General features: G+C 36.8%; 1 protein-coding gene across 2 annotated transcripts in view; it reads left to right on the top strand.

The window, feature by feature from the left end:
- Window positions 1-16,867, top strand: part of SPON1 (spondin 1) — a 288,707-nt gene that overhangs the window by 137,874 nt on the left and 133,966 nt on the right. For both annotated transcript variants that reach the window (XM_085063050.1, XM_085063049.1), the window contains exon 3: window positions 10,317-10,450. In XM_085063050.1, coding sequence (XP_084919176.1) covers window positions 10,344-10,450 — 107 coding nt within the window. In that variant the 5' untranslated portion in view covers window positions 10,317-10,343. The remainder of the gene's footprint in view (window positions 1-10,316; window positions 10,451-16,867) is intronic.

Here is a 16,867-nt window from a genome sequence, read left to right on the forward strand (position 1 = left end):
TAAACCCATGTTGCTCTTTGTACTCAACCAAGTCACAATTGGAAAAGGTTCCTTTGGCTGGCAATTAATGCTCTGACAAATGGAAAAGAGAGAATGGTCGGGGAGGAAAGCAGGCTCTTATCATCCCTCTGCAGAGAGCACCTGACACGCAGAAGGGTGCCTTTAGTGCAGGAGCTATACATGTTGTTTGACCAGCCACTATAAAATTTCTTCCTTATCAGATGTTTTATGTGCCTCCTTAAATGTAACATTCCTTTTTCTTTGATCGACTGGCATTGCAACAGTGCTCTTATCTGGGATTTTGTTCTTGAAATAAAAATGGCAGTTCCTGAGTTTCAGAATGAATTGACAATGAACCTGGAGTTCCTTGCCACAGAAATGTAAATGAGAAGTGTCAGTGTGAGCAGAAGATAAGGTCCATGTCTTCTGTGTGAGTCCACAACAAATATTTCTCTGGCACCCACATTACTTACACGTTGCTCATTGTGGGGCTAAAGATGTTGGTAATATACAACTGTGGCAACAGTACATGAAGAAAGATAATCTTATAGAAAGATAATAATGTAATTAATTTCAAATGGCAGAGACACCTCATCAGTATCATTTAACACTAACTTTATGAAACTACTGTAATTAGTAACAACTCTCACTCAACAAACCTCTGTGGTTTGTTCTGATATGAAGGTCACATTTTCCTGGCTGCTCTTAGTCAAGCTTTATAGAATTGATGATAAGACTAGTAGATTTGGGATTAGGTCATGCTTTCTCTCAAGTACTGTTTCATGATGAATATGAGAGCACAATTTTTTTTCTTATTTAAATTTCTTAACTGTGTGAGGGCTTAAAGCTTATTTTCAGGGTGAATAGTAGTTTTGGACCACTGAATTTAAAATATGTTATTGGCTGGACTTGAACGGTAACTGGAGACCCTTACTAATGAAATATCTATTAGTCACAGTGAAGGCACATTCTTTCAAGCATTTATAAATGGTATTTTTGTGCAAAAACTTCTGTGCACTGACAGAAGTAAAGACACATGGGCTCAGGCAGATAACGAGAGTCGCTGCAGAAACTGAGTAAAATCCTGGTATGGTACGAAAAGTTCCATATTGTTTTGATGAATTAAGAATGTGCTGACAAGATTTTAATTTGCATTTAAGAAAAATTAAACTGCTGAGTTTTGCTCACAGCAATTAGATAGTCCTTCAGCTTTCCATGCACATGTCCATAAATATAATTCTTCTTTACCCTGCCAGATACTGAGCATTCTGCATCTGACTTTTTAATGGCCTTAAACTGTATGCTTAGCATAAAACCTGGAAGTTGGTTTAGGTGCGTATTTATAAATCATTGCTTTATGCTGAGACAGAACAAATCTGAATGAATTCTTTCGCACATGGATTTGGGAAATGTGTGTGTGAAATATGCTTTATGCATTTGTAGAGTTTGGTTTATGTGTATGTGCCCTGGTTCAGAGCAACACACAAAGCCAAGTCTGGGGAGGAACTTCAGAACTCTGTTTTGTCTCTTTTCAAACAAGACCATTTCTTTGTGGGGGTCAGAAATAAATGCAAAATGAGTTTTGCGATTTGTTTTTTAATCGAACATTTTAAAAAAGTTCTGAATTAACACTCTTAGAACTGGTGGAATCTCAGTCCTGGACTATCAAGCCAATGGTAGAAGGAATTCCCAATATTTTGGGGAAATGTTTTAGTCTCTTTTTTCCCCAGAAAGAAACACCAATATATTGACCCTTTTAATGGAATATACAAATTTTCGCTGGGGTGTTTTTTGTGAAAACTTTTCATCCAGATATAATTTGCAGTCAGAAGTAGAGATCCATCATAAGTGGGAAAAGGACTTAAACCTGGATGGGGGGGACAAAGTTCAGGTCTCGGAGCCATTAAAACAAGGATTGCACCAGAGAGTTTTGTAGTCCTAAAATTTCCTTCTCCAATCAGCAGCAGTCTTCTTCAGGATAGATTTCCCTCAGCCTCTCTACCTTGAATCCCTCTGCCTTTTAAAACTAGTAAAACACTTCACTAGAGCAGCAGGGAAGAGGCTGGCTTGGTAACTTGGGGGGAAAGTCATCAAAATAAACAGAGCAGAGATCTGAAGACACTTTAGTACTTTCATTACCTGAGTGGGAAGTCAGTTTTTCCCCTTGGTTCAGGATATACATGAAGTAGAACAGTTCAGAAAAGAGACTGGCTGAAGGCTGCTCATTTTGTAAAATCTTGCACTGACAGTGAACTGCCTAATTCAGAATGGATTTATGAATCTACACCTTCCATATCATAAGTAGAGTCTTCAGTGCTGGTCCCAGAGCAATCTCTAAGAGAATGTCTCTGTTTCTGCAGGATAAATAAGAGAAATAAGTAAAAAAGATTTGTGTTCTGATCCCGTTGTGCAGCCAAATGAAAATAGAAACAATTTTTTTCGCTAATTAAGGTTCTTGGTTTTTTAGCATTATTTAGATTTCCTTTATAATTAATTGTGCCACAGTCCCTGGAAACACTGGAAAAGTACTGTGGTGTAGAAGATGCAATTGTCAGACTGCAGCTCTGCCAGATTAGTTTTGTTCTGCTTCCTGGGTTCTGTGAGCATCAATGCACTGAGCTGGGAGATCTTTGATAGAATTTGGCTGTTCTTTTTACAAAAGTGAGACAAAGGGTTGGTACACAGGGGGCCACTCCAGCTTTATGGCTTCCATGGATTTCCCTGGCTTAAATTCTAGTTGACTCTCTAAGCTACTTTTCCATTTAATTTGAGCAATTGGCACGTCCAGGCTGAAGGTCTGGAATCTCAGATTTAATATCTTCCCGAAGAACTGCTGTTCATGAAGCCTGAGCCCAATTTGAGGTGTGACAAGCTGTTAAGGATAATAAGTATGTTATCATAGAGCATTTAATATATTATTTTCAAAAAGGAGCTTAGCATCTGTATCCCTACTTTGCAGACTACACTGAAGAGCTTTGGGAAAGGTTGCTCAGCAATACAAGTCACGTCTCACTTCCAGTCGAGGGTTGTATGCACATTGCTTTGCTTTACATCACTTTCTTTTATGAGGCTGCAAAAGCTTGTGTTCTTTAAATGACTTTCCAATGCTTTTTATCTATCTGGAAAATCAAATTAATGTGTGCTCTTTAATATGAGGCAGCTAATTGCATTATATATATCTGGATATAGTGGTGGGACATATATTTAGGAATTGACAACTGTTTTCTCTCTTTGCAGAGAAATGCGTATTATGGACTTGAGTGAAAGGTCCTAATTATACAGACTGAACGAGAAATATAGAAAATCCTTAAACTTTTACTTCTTTCAAGTGATTGTTATCTAAAAGTTTTTGATTTCTATGCACTATCCCCTTCAACAAGCAATGCTTCTCCCAGGCTAAAGCACTTGAGACATCATTTATCAAAAGCTATATTTTTTTCCCTGTGAAAATTTTTTAGCAGATTGGAATAGTTGCTATTTTTTTGCCAGATAAATAATGTTCACACTGAAGTAGTTTGACATAACACTGAGTATAAACAATGTCTCTGTGGAAGTATTCCACAGAGAACCCTGCATGGATCTTGGTTGAGGTTTATTGTGTTTATATTCTTAACTGAAATGAGTGTGCTAGTTTTGTCTTGCTGGAAGAGCTGTTTGCCCTCTGATCTCTCCATTACATGGAAGACAGCAGTCACAAATCCATGTGAGCCAGCATGAACCCTAGATGGCTGCACTCCATTTTTTTATTTTTCAGTATTAGATTTTATTTTCTGTAGCTGCCATTTTGGGTTGGCCTTGGCTCATGTGTGGGGAACTGGCTAGAGGATGAGTGACTAGTGCTGACTCTATTCCCAGGGGACCTGCTAAGGTACACCACAGCACAGCCTTCATCGGTGTCCCCATCATCCTCACTGGTTATCAGTCTGTTTGAGGGCTGCAGTGGGACAGCTCTGCTTCCTAATCCTGGGAAGAGAGCTCTGGAAGTAAAATGTCTTCATTTTCATTTCACAGTCACAATATTTACTCTTTTTCATCTTTTATTTCATGTTTCCTAATCTAAACTATATAAAGACTATAAAACTGTCTCATTTCGTAGGAAAGCAAATGTATTTCTTTAGCTACTGTCTGAATATAATGAATAAAACCTGTAACCCCCAAATTAATGTGTTTGAATTGGTCAGCCCAGAGTCTGACCTCAGTAAATTTACTCTAGGTTTGGGTCTAACTTGATTAAATTGTACATAAAAGTGAGCCAAAAGTCCTGTTTCTTTGAACTAACATTTTCAATCTTTCCCAGAATCCTTATATATAATTTCAAATGTTGTAAAATTTGCTGTGTAGACTGGAGACCAGACAATGAGAATGGAATTAAGCCATTTGTCATGCAAGGCACAGAGTGACTCGTTGCTTTTGTACAAAGCTTCACACGGAGTTCCTCTGCACAGTTTCCTTGTGCTGGTGCCCCTGGTGCTGTGACTAATTTGTAAGCTCTCATGCTCATGCCAGGGTAGTCTTTTTGGCAAGAGCCAGCTGGGGCACTTTGGGCCTTTATGTGCCAAGGTGTGAAAAGCAAGTTCAGTATTCAAAATAATTCCCGGTTTCTGATGAGCATTCCTGGGCAGTACTGGATGTGCTAAGAAGCTGGAATATTTGAAGGGATTTCAAAAGGTGATAGAATTTATAAAGATTTGGTCCTTTCCCTGCTGGAAATTAGTGTTTGCAAATTGCTTTTTAAACATGAAGTGAGAGAATGTTCCTTAGTCGAAATGGCTACTTTTTAAAGGAAGTTATTGATAGAACCCAATGAGATTTATAGCTATGAGAATAATGACAGCTTTCTGTGCCAAATATAGTTTCACTTTTAGAGATGATAAAAATAATGTTATCTGGGAAAAGCTGGATTATCTGTCAAAAAGGCCCATGTAATATGGTCTGTTAAAGTAGTTTGATTCAACTTACCAAACTGTTTTTATAGAGATATTAATGTTGCAGTCAAGGAGAAAATTTCATAGGAAACAAAGATGAAATTCTGGACCTGCAGTCCCCTCTTAGTGAATACTTTGATGAAAACTGCCTCAATTCAAAATAGTCTGTGCTTATTCATCTCCTGAGTTTTATGAACAGCTTTTACTTAGTCATTTTCATTTTACAATCATAAGCCTTCAGTGTAAGCAAAATTCAGCATCTTATAACTTTAACTAAAAGTGGTTGAAAAGCAAGTATACAATATAGCATTTTACCTTTACTAAATACTGTCAAGCTACTGTTACCTGTTTCTGCCAATATATGTAATCGCTTTACTCTTTTCATACATATTAAGTAAAGAAAAACAGCTATTTTCTTAAGCTTCCCATAACCAGGCTTGGGCAGGAAAGGCTGTTTAGTGTGAAAGCTAGCTGTGTGTAGTGCTGTATCTTTACTGCACTTCCAGTTCTTGTCACACTGAACTGCTTTTTTTCTCCTTTTGTTTGAATTGCATGTTGGAATAGACCCTACAGTAGCCCTGCAGAGCCTGCCTGCGTTACAGTGGGTAAAATATAGCTCAGGTTTCTTTAGGCTGAAGAGAAACACACAGTGGATTCTTGATAGCAAAAATTTTTTTGCTCAGGTAACGTTTAAAGAACTAAATTTTATTTCTAATTGCAACTTTGTGGAATACTTATGTAAAGTTTGTGCTAGAAGTTACCAGAACATAATGATGATCTACAAGTATATTTTAACAATGCCCTTCTTCAATAGATCTGCATTTTTCTCAGTGCTCCAGAGAAACCCTAACCCTTATCAGACCCTAACCCATACCAAATCGTTACCCTAACCCTTATCAGACAACTCCAGCCTTCTAGTGCATTGCTAAGGGTAGCCAATCTTACAGAGAGCCCTGTGGTGCTCAGTGGTTCTGTGCAACTTAGAATCACAGTCTGCACCAAGATTGATTACTGATGCTGCATAAAAAGTCCCAGTTCTGATTCTTCTGATTCGGAGCACAGACTCTGAAAGAAATGCTGTGAACTTTAGTCAAAGATTGTGGTTATGTGAAGCATATCTTTGAAACAGGGTTTTTAAACCGACTTGGTACATCATTAGTTTTACATTCCATATAATAAGCTCTGTTCTAGATTAATCCCTAAAGGCCAAATATTATTGCTGTTACATAGACCAAACATTCTTTTTATAATTGGAAAGTTTCCTCAAGGAGAAGACAGTTTTGCAACGTTCATGTTAGCTCTTCCAAAGAAGAAATCTGCCCACAATTACGCTTATCTTGTGAACTTCTAGCTGTGTTTTTTTTTTTTCTTTTTTTCTTTAATTCTATTGTTCTAGTAGAATGCAGCTGTTTCAGTGGGTGGAAAGTGATGATGTGTCCACAGAATAGGAAATGGTGCTGAAGGTCCTAGCCAGTGGTTTCAACTAAGGCAGTGGACACAAGCCAGCAGAGGATTTATGTAACTTCATCTCATTTTGTACTTAATGCTAATCCCTTTCTTTGTGATGTATGTCATTTTTTTTTTTTTTTAATTTTTTAAAAACATTGATCTAAATTTAAGGATAGAGAGGGTAACTGCCTGGTTTGTTTGACTAACAGTTTATAGAAATCAGAAACATATAGCAAGCTCTGTCACTCAGCATGAAATGTTCCAATTCTGAGAAAACCAATTGTTCCTTTTTTTTTTTTTTTTACAACTAAGCAGTTATCCAGTCCTGCTTTTTAGGAACACCCAAAACTTGTCCTCAATCTCATCAGTGTTTGAAATATGCAAAGAATGCAAGACTGAGCCTGGAGCTGGTAAATTTTCCCTTGTAATATCGTTGCTTTCAAGTTTGTAGATTTAGCCAAGTTCAGCCAAGTTCTACTTGTTGTGACACTCGTGCAAATCCCAGTTAACTCCAAAAATCTTGTTCTGGATTTACACGCGTTTCCCTGAAGGAATAAGTTCAATAATACTACAATCAAAATGGGGGAAAAAAGCCCCACACGAAAACCTAAGTGGAATATTAAAATCTAATTTCATTGCATTTGTGGATTCGAAAAGATAAGTCAATAGATATCCCTCCCTCTGAGGCTTCAGATTCTTTGGCCAAGTATTCGTTTTTTGGTTTTAGGACTTTTGGCCAACATGTGGTTAGTTTGCTGGCCCATTCTTGAAAATGTAAAGCTTCCCATTACAGATAACTTGGGTTTTAGAAGCTATAATTTTGTAAATGCTATGTTTTAATCTGTGTGCCTTTCCCCTGCCAAATTTTTCCTTCATGCCTATGTGGTCTGACTTGACTCCAAAAAAAAAAAAAAATCAGGATTGCATTACATGTCTCTTTTCTCCCCCAACGTTGGCCAGGATTCTATTACTTTTCTCCTGTGTTACATGTGACTGTAATAATATCATCCACCCTGCTAAATTATCATGTAATTTGTAATCCTGGTGCATAAATCAGGATTCCATTCTTATCACTCGTAAGAATTTTTTTTTAAAGAATTGAACCTCCATGGATGTGGGAAAAAACCCCCACACATCTTTTTAACAAATATATTTGAGATGGGTTTATATTTATCTTAAATCCTAGAATCTGGAAAATTCTCAGTTTTATTATGTGTTGTAAAATGACTTCCTTTAATCATCTCAAATCAACTGGCATTTGAGCCTTTCCAACTAATTTAGGAGTTCTGTGCTGTATTCTGTCAACATTAGGAGTCTTTACTGAGAAAGCTTCTGTCCAATTTTTCTTCAAAGGAGTGCTTTTTGGAAGACCTTATGATTTTATGCTCAGTTTTTTCCAGTAGACACTCATTGCATAAGTATTTTGCTTTGATGGTTAGTGATGCAGGAAATAGTGATGTAGCCTTGAGGCTCAGCCACTTCCTGTTCTTCCAGGATTTTGTTCTAAAATGCAATCAGAACTTTCAAATTAGTTCATTTTAGGCATCTGTATCCCCTGAGAAAACTCACTTGCTAATTTGCAGGAATTAGGTAGGCAATAGAAGTGCAAAAAATATTTCTGTGTTCATTTGTTGCAACTGGAATTAGGATATGCTTCCACATAATGACTATCTAGAATTCAAACACATATTTCAGGTTCTGCTTTTACAGTGAAGTCATCAATTTGATTTGTAATAACTACTCACAGCTGCTCACAACTCCCTCCTTAGGCTGTTGGATTCAGTTTTGGTGTTCCTTGTGGTTACTTTCACTGTTGGGGGAAAAAGCAGGATGGATTCACTTGGTGATAAGAATTTACTTTACATGCAAATGCACCATGGATAGGTCTATGATGATGACTGCTGGAGAAAGGATCTTTAGGGATATGGAAGCAGCTAAGGCCTTGTTAACTGAAAATAGTGATTTGATATTTGGAGAGCACAGGTTCATTCCAGTTGGGCTTCTCAAAAATGTTAATTGATGGAGCATATGTCAGGCAAGCGCTAAACTAGACTGGGAAAAGGTTTCATTGATCTTTGTTGAATAACTTGCATCTGGTCAATCCTGTTCATACTTCTATGTAATTATGTAATCTTGACCTCAATTGAACATAGTCTTAAAGTTTTATGCAAGAATGTGGTTATACTACAGCAGCACTTCGCATCTGACAAGGGAGCCAGTGTAATTTGTACAGTAATTTGTAATATTTCCATTTCTTCAGAAAAGCTGTCCTTTTTAAGAACTTTCTCATGACCTCCCAGGAGCCTTTTCAATGGGAATTTTCATGCTTTTATATAACATGTATTAGTATTTTATTGCGTGTGAGATGGTATAAAATCACTCATTCTTCTCTCAGAGCTGCCACCAAAATTGGGTTTTGATTGAGAATGAATTACTGTGAGATATGGATAAAAGGTCAATTGATATGGTCCTGAAATAATTGAGACAACCTTTCTGAGAGACAAGTAGGCAGTTTGATTTCCTTATTTTACTGATGCAGGAATAAGGCAGACTGAGTGAGTACAGTTGGTGGCTGAAACTGAAGTGGAGATCAGGGATTTCTTAGTGCTCAGCTTACATGCATTAAATTGTATCCAGCAGAAGTGGAAACTGTGCAGTCAGCTTAAGCCTCCACTAGATCCCACGCTTCCCACTGCTTCCCGTTGATTAAAACCCAGCAAATGTGCACATTGTGTTTGGTTACACAGATTCTGTGAAGCATTAAAAAACTTGAAGCATATTAATGGCTTTAAATTTAAAACTCATTAGCCGTTGCCCTATTGACCAGCTAAATCGAGTTTCTCAGCACTCCTCTGGGCCAGTGCCACTTCATTCTGCCATGGAAATACAGAAGTGTTTGTTTGCTTAGTTAAAAATATTTGGGAATGCTGGCGGGTGTGCTTGGGTGAGGTAGTGAGGATGCCTGCTCACTAAAGCAGATCTGGCCCAATTGAAGATATTGCCACTTTTTTTTTTTTTAGAATTCATAGTATTTTTTTTTTTTTAAATACTTGTTTAAGCTTATGCTTACTACCAGAAGATTTTATTTATTTTTGTATTTTTATTTGGTAAAAGTGTGTGTGTGCATATTGTTAGAAGCAGGATTCTGAAAAAGCCCCTTCAGAGTTGAATCTTGCTCTAAATCAATAAATACAGCTTTTTTTCTCAAAATGGTAAGGTTTGTAATTAATTTTCTGAATCTTGACCCAATGTTGTGTGAATTGTGGCTTCATCAAACGAAGCAGGACCACTGAGCAATTTTGAAGAGAAATTGTGCAATATCACAGCATTGCATTGTTTCCAGATAAAACTTAGCAGTTTCTGATGAAATTTCTCTGAGATCTGATGAACAGAAGGCTTAAAGTACAATCCATGAAACACATATGCAGTGAGAAAGCTATTTTGACATGACACCTTTGAGCAAAATCCTTAGAACACCAGTTCCAAATCAGCCTCTCTGTTTTTTGGTTTGTACCGCTTAGACTTTTCTGTAAAACATCAATCAATCAAAACAAGCAAAAACATCTGCAGTCTGGACTAAATAATGGATTCTCAATTTTCTGAAATTATGAATATTTTATTATTTTCTGTTCATTAATATTTACAGGAAGGTCCAGTAATCAGGATCCACAAAAAGGGTTATTTGCAGTGATGCTCAGAAAGGCCTGAATTCTCTTTACCTAGAACTGACTTCTTCTTCTGCCTTTATTTTGTGATCTTTTAATTTTCAATTCAGTGAGCAATCTGCATGTTATAAATAAATTCACTGAAGTAGTGCTGTGCTAAGCAGAGAGAGTTACAAATATTCCAATCAAAGAAAACATGAACTGACAAAACAAACTCAAGAGGCACTGGCCATGCACATCCTTATCTTTTGCCATTCTTCTCTTTACATTTCCCTAGATCATAGATGAAGAAGAAACACAGTTCATGAGCAATTGTCCTGTTGCTGTGACTGAGAGCACACCCAGAAGGAGAACACGAATCCAGGTGTTTTGGACAGCTCCTCCCACCGGGACAGGCTGTGTGATTCTCAAGTGAGTATTTTAAGGCATATTAAAGTAAAATTCAGTTAATGAGTCTAATGTCTATTGGAATTAATGGAGTTCTTAATTCTTTTTTCTCCTGGGACACATTTGACCAAATTTAGTTCCACTTCCTCAGTATAATGTTAGCAATTTAAAACCTAAATATGCAAAAATAACTCCAAGCCTTCAATAAGCATTGAGTCAGTAACCCTAACTGAACTTGTTAGCCTTTAGTTTTACATAAAAAACCCAAAAGGTCTTAATTTTTAGGATCAAAATTGCATCTACTGGTGAGTAAAACCCATACTCTTAGTTGAGATGAATAATAAGAATGTTCTGTAGAGTCAGGATTGTCTAAATGGGCCTTTATCAGTAAAACCAAATCTATTAGTTTAGATATGAATGCTTTCATTTTAGACATAGTTAGTGATCGTTGACTGATATTTGACTATTATTACTCTCTCATATATAATCATGCTTTTCAAGCAGTTGATAAAGCTAGGTGCTACTTTGCTTTAGGGTCACTCATTTGTCTGTGGAACTAGAGTGCCAGAGAAACATTGTCCTGTCTCCTAAGACTTTGTTTACTGTATTCAATTGGACAGATTGGTCAAATATTCATGTACAATTGGGATTGCTTTGCTTGCTTTGAATTCACATGTGGGAGAAAACTTAAAATTTGCTAAGATTGGCCTCGCAGCAGACCAAAGTATTTCAAAGAAGCTTATCAGTGCCAGGGATAGTGACTTTTAGGCTTTTAAGGAAACGCTGTCACAAAGGTTGTGCTGAAGATAGTTCAGAGCAATTGGAAATTGTGTTATTAAAATTGCTATTGATTTCTGGGCAGGCTGTGAAATTGCCACCGGCAAAAATGGTCTCTGGCTGCTTTCCTCTCACCCTGTGCTTCACTCGTCTTTCTGATGGGCACAAGAGACTGATGTCCTCCTATTCCACATCTGTGAGGGTGCTCTTGACACAGTTCTGGCACTGGCTGTGGGACAGCCTCAAATCCTTGGCTGCAGTAAAATCTGTTATAAGTTGTATTATGTTTATAATGGAATTTTTCAAGAGTTCTTTTGGCAATCCAGAAGATTCCTTGAGTGTTTCTGAGCTTTTTATCAGTAAAGCTCCTTGGCCTTCCCCCCAGGACTGGCCCCCTCCTAGCTGCATAACCAATATTGCTTAAGGCACTTGCTATTTAAGTAAATTAATTATAAGGTGATGATGCTTTATACAGCTTTTTAAAGTGACAAGTTTTAAACTTTAATCCAGTAATGATATTCAACAACATGGGTTAATGGATTTTTTTTTTTCATTACTGTCTTAAATAGAATTGCCATTACAAAAAAAAAAAACAAAAAACCAAAAAACCAAACAATTAACTAAGCTCTATACGTTTCTCACTGAAACTTAAATATCTGTGGCTGAAGTTGGTTCAGGGGCCTGGCAGGGTCTAGTCAGAGAAGGAATGCAATAAAGTACTACCAGCTACAGGATCTTCATAAGTGTTTCTTCTCTCTCCTTGCTGCTATTCAGCTCATGCTGGATGTTCAGCATTGATTTTTCCAGTGAAGTACTCGAATTCTTGCTGAAAAGTCAAGAGAGGCTACAAAATGTAACAGTCAGAACTGCAGTTCTGATGTTCTACACATGAAAGTATGAAATTGCCACTGCCTCAAAGAGAGTACAGAGTGAACCAATGGCTTACAACCCTCTCAGGCTGCTGGATATGCATCAGCAGTGTCAACTAAACACTAAAATGCCAATAAAGAGCTAGATTAGCTGACTGGCACCAGTTCTCATTATCTGTTTGGGAAAATAAAAGAGCAGCCTGGAAATTTAGGATCAGAGAGAAATGAAAAATTTTGGTGTTATGATTGCCTATTTACAGTGTGTTGTGAATATCTTGTGTGTGTATGTGCTGCTGAAAAGGGAAAGGAAGATATTAAGTACCTTTCAGGAAAAAATAGAGGAAATATGAGCTTCCTCCCAGTGATTGCTTTCTTGACCTCAAAAGATAAGTAACAGCTCCATTCCCAGGACTGTTCAAAGAAAGAATTACCATTATTGAAAGTTGTTGGTGCCAGAAATTATCATCATAATGTGGCATTTGTTTGTGTTGCAGTGCAGTCCTCCATGGCCCCATACATAGCAATTACTGATGGGGTCATGGCATTGACAACATTTACATTTCCTCTTCTGCATGTAAAGATTTGATGCCATATGAATTACAGTTTGTAGTCAGCCTTCTTCACAAACCTTCTTATAGTCAGCTCCCACAGAATCACATGGAAATGTTGGAAATAATTTGGAAATAATTATTGGAACATTAGCATTGGAAATAATTTTTTCATAATTATTCTAGATGATAAAAGCAAAAAATTTTTTCATAATTATTCTAAAAGCAAAAGTCTAAAATCAGTTATTGTTTTAAAGAGTGAAGTCCAAACTCATCATAGGAAAATTCTGAAACCTTGAACTTTAGAGGAAATAAACTGTCTGATTTTTCTTTCTTCTGTAAATGATGGGATTCCAAATATTTTTTTAAATTATCAGCACATACCTGTTTCAATCATTGCAGACTGTGATAACTTTGTCTTAGAATTTCCAAAACAGCATGGCAGCATTTTGGAGCCTGTTCTGGACCATAAGGATTTAATTTTTCACTATGCCCTGATCTACTGACTTCAATATATAGAAAAGTTAAATGTTGTCACAAGTTAAACATAACAGATCCATAAAAACTTATTACAGTTTAAGTGCAAAATAAAGTTTAGGGTTTTTTGTTGGTGTTTTTTTTTTTGTTTTTTTTTTTTTTTGTTTTTGTGGTTTTTTTTTTTGTTTGTTTGTTTTGTTTTTTTCTAGTGGTATAACTAAGTATAGAGTCTTCCAGGAAGCTTTTCCAGGACTAGTACTGAGGTTTGGGTACAGCTGTTTTTCTGCAATATGTTGAGTCTGGTAGCTCTAATAGAAACACTTGCTCAGATTTGGGTAGCAGCCTTCCCAGTGCTTTCTAGGCATGGTGTGTGTGATCTGTTTGGCTGTGACAAGCATAAAATGACAGACAAATGGGAATCTGTAGTTTTAGTAAGGGATCCTAAATCCTTTGGCATATGCACAGGTATGTGGAATGCTAGCTGTGTCCTAGTGACTGCAAAATACAAAGTTTAGAGGAAAAAACATATTTGAATATGACTTAATGTCACTACCTTGCTTTCTCAAACGTCTCTTTCTGTAGGAAGTCTTAGAATTTGAGGGGAAAAACAAGAAGGAAATCGATTAACTGTATCTGTTTAGTTGAGGATAACTAATGCATGCTCTTCATTCCCACGAGAGATGACAGTGAAATACCCTATAGGTTCCAATCCTTCCAGACTCTACTGAAATTGCCAGTATTAAATGTGCTTCCAGGATGCAAAAAATAGCTGAGGCTCCATTTATCCACACCCTTAAGCCTGTGCTTCAGTCCCGCTGAAGACACAAGAAAAAAGACTTTATTTCACGCACCACTTGGGAGACCCTCAAGCTTTAAACCCTCTTTCCTATTTGTGTGTTTGGACCTTTCCAAGCTGTCATGCTGTGCACAGACTTGTTTCCATGCTCCCAGTGCCACCTCTTTCTATCCTTATTTTCTTTACCTTGTTTCTTGTGATTGATCAGACACCAACATGTCACATGTCAGTATGGGAGGGCCAGGTCATCAGTTCATCTTCTGACAAAAGTTTCCATTCTAAACCTTACTTACTAGGTTTCTGAGCTCTTCAGAATCCATTTGCTTTCTAAGGTCTTTGAAAACCTACTGTTAAAACTTCCCTGAGAAAAGTTTGTGTTTATTTTTGCCACATGCAATGTATCTAGAAATTACATAGACAATAGAGCAGTGGCAGAACATGGTGGTATTTGTATCATCATATGGAAGTAGAGAAATTTTCCAGGTTTTGAGCCCAGCATTTGTCAATCTGTTTTAATATTTTGTTGAAGTGAATGAGAACTGTTTTACCTTGAAAAAAAATTCCTTTTCTGCATGTAGATTTTCATGCTTGGTTTTTATTCTATTTTTCATAAAAAGTAGAACCCTACACATCCATTATTTTTTTAAATCTGACAGCTAATATTCAGAGGTTGTGCTTAATTCTATAGAAAAACCTCCAAGTAATGGAGAGTTATCTTGTTAAACAAAGAAAGTTTAAAGTATGTATTAAAGTATGGCCCCATTGACCAAAAAAAGGACAATAAATATTTACTAAAACTTCTTAGGAGTGATGGAAAATCACCTCTTTTAGATTGCTTTGAGCCCCAGGTGTCTAGATTCAACTGGTTTGTTGCATTTCCCAAGACAGTGTCTCAGTTGAGTGAGGTATTGAACAGGTGGGTAAAGGTCTGATCCAGGTAATTGGTGGCAAATGCAGAACAAACAGTTTTCTGCAAGTCCTTTAGAATTCTCTAATATAATACAAGAGTGAAGAACATTTTGTACAGTTCTTAGCTTGTCACATACTAAAATTTTATGGTAGGGAGAATCTTGTTAATATCCAAATGGAGGAAATCTGTCAGTTGGTGTAGATGTCATGAAGAGTCAAGTGCTGTGAGATGGTAATTGTCTTTTCCTCCTTTAGCATTTGCTGATTTTCACTGAAACTGAGATTAATTATTAAATGCAGTAAATGATGGCCACATGCAGATAAGTTATATTTAATTTACCATTTAGAGAAGAAACCACAGTATTTGATTGGTTTGTGAAATAATTGAGTTCACAGACAACCCATGTGACTTGGATGGCAAATGTAGCAAAAGTTCCTGCAGACGAGTTATTTATTTCTGCTATACATATCACGCTTAAACAACTAACACAACAATTTAAAATCTGGTATCTGTAAATACTGTTCATTACCATTAGTGTTTGCAGAAATGCACTGTATTCATCAAACTGTCTCTGCTGTTTGTTTCTGGAAATGTGTTCTGAGCCATCTCTAGGGAAATGTTTTATAGTTCTTGAGGAAAAATGTGGAGCATCTTGTTTTCCTGAATATGTCATTATCTTCACGATTTTAATTACACTGGGTCTTGTTTGCATGCAATCAGAGAGCAGAGGAATTTTAAAGAATTGCAGACTTATAAGTAAAAACTGTGGCATATTTAGTGTACATCAAGCTTGTATTGTCAAAATCTTTTCGATAGTTGGGCTACTGTAGCAAAGCTGTCATATCTTTGAGGACAACTTCAATCCTAGTCCATGGGTCTGGCCTTGGCTATAACACCCAGTTTCCAACCTCCATGTGGAGTCTGATAGTCCTCTTGCTCCCAAACTTCAGAGCTCTCATGGTGAATGAACTCCAGTTAGATCTTTGTGAACATTTACCTTTTGACTTCTTGCAACTTCAAGCATTGTATTCATTCAGGTCGCTTGGCGTGTCACTCTGAGTAAACACTGTGCTGAAATGTGGTGTTGGAGAGACTAAAAGAAGAACCAAATGTCATAAAACCCCAGGAGTTCATAACTATATATACATACTGAAACTGCCTTGGTATGCAGCCAAGTCTCTTTACACTCAAAACTCACTATGAGAACCCTGGGCCAGAAACAGAGCACAAGGCACCTGGATAAGAAGGCCCAAACAACAGAAGAATAGCTCTGTGGTGTGTAAATTAATACAAGACCAAGTCATTAATACTGCATTAAGAGGAGCATTTATCAGAAATGCCAAACTGAGATGCTCAGAATCAAAATGTATTTCAGATGTAAACTCTCTTACTAAAAGTTTTGATATTATGATTTTCACAAAACCAGTATTGCACAAATTTGTCCCTAGCAGAAAAAAATTCCAGTTGTCAGACTCCTTTACATGGGTGGAAGAGATGGTGCATCTGAAACTGCTGCCAGTCATGTAAGAACAACCTCTGATAGATGATCACAGAGAGATCTGTAAATAATAAAGATAATAAATAAATAATAAATAAATAATAAATAAATAACAAAGAATTATGTACAGTTACAGCTGAAAAATTAGTTTGCTACTTTTCGTCCTTGTCCTAAATCCCTCATCACTTTCTATGAGCTGGCACAGGGAAGGGAAGCTGGACATGGTTTTAATTTATTAAAACCTCTCTGATGTTTTCACCACTGAAACATTTCCTTTTCTTTCCTAGGGTTTACTTACCCCAATACATAGCATTTTTCTTGATTTTTTGAGATGCTTACCTGATGAAAATATAGCTCAATTCTATCTCCTTATGTTTAATTGGATATGTAAATATTTTATGTGGAATGTACACTTTAAATCAAGCATCTTATTTGCTACAAAAATGTGAAATAAGGATCTTACATGTTCTTTTAGGATTCCTGAATACTTGTGGGTTGTACTTCTTGAAGGAGATTCATGGATTTACTCTCACTGAAAAATCACACTGTTTATTTTGAAGCAGATG

The sequence above is a fragment of the Lichenostomus cassidix genome, chromosome 5, assembly GCF_008360975.1.
Source record: "Lichenostomus cassidix isolate B80296 chromosome 5, HeHo_3.0, whole genome shotgun sequence".
Taxonomy (NCBI): Eukaryota; Metazoa; Chordata; class Aves; order Passeriformes; family Meliphagidae; genus Lichenostomus; species Lichenostomus cassidix.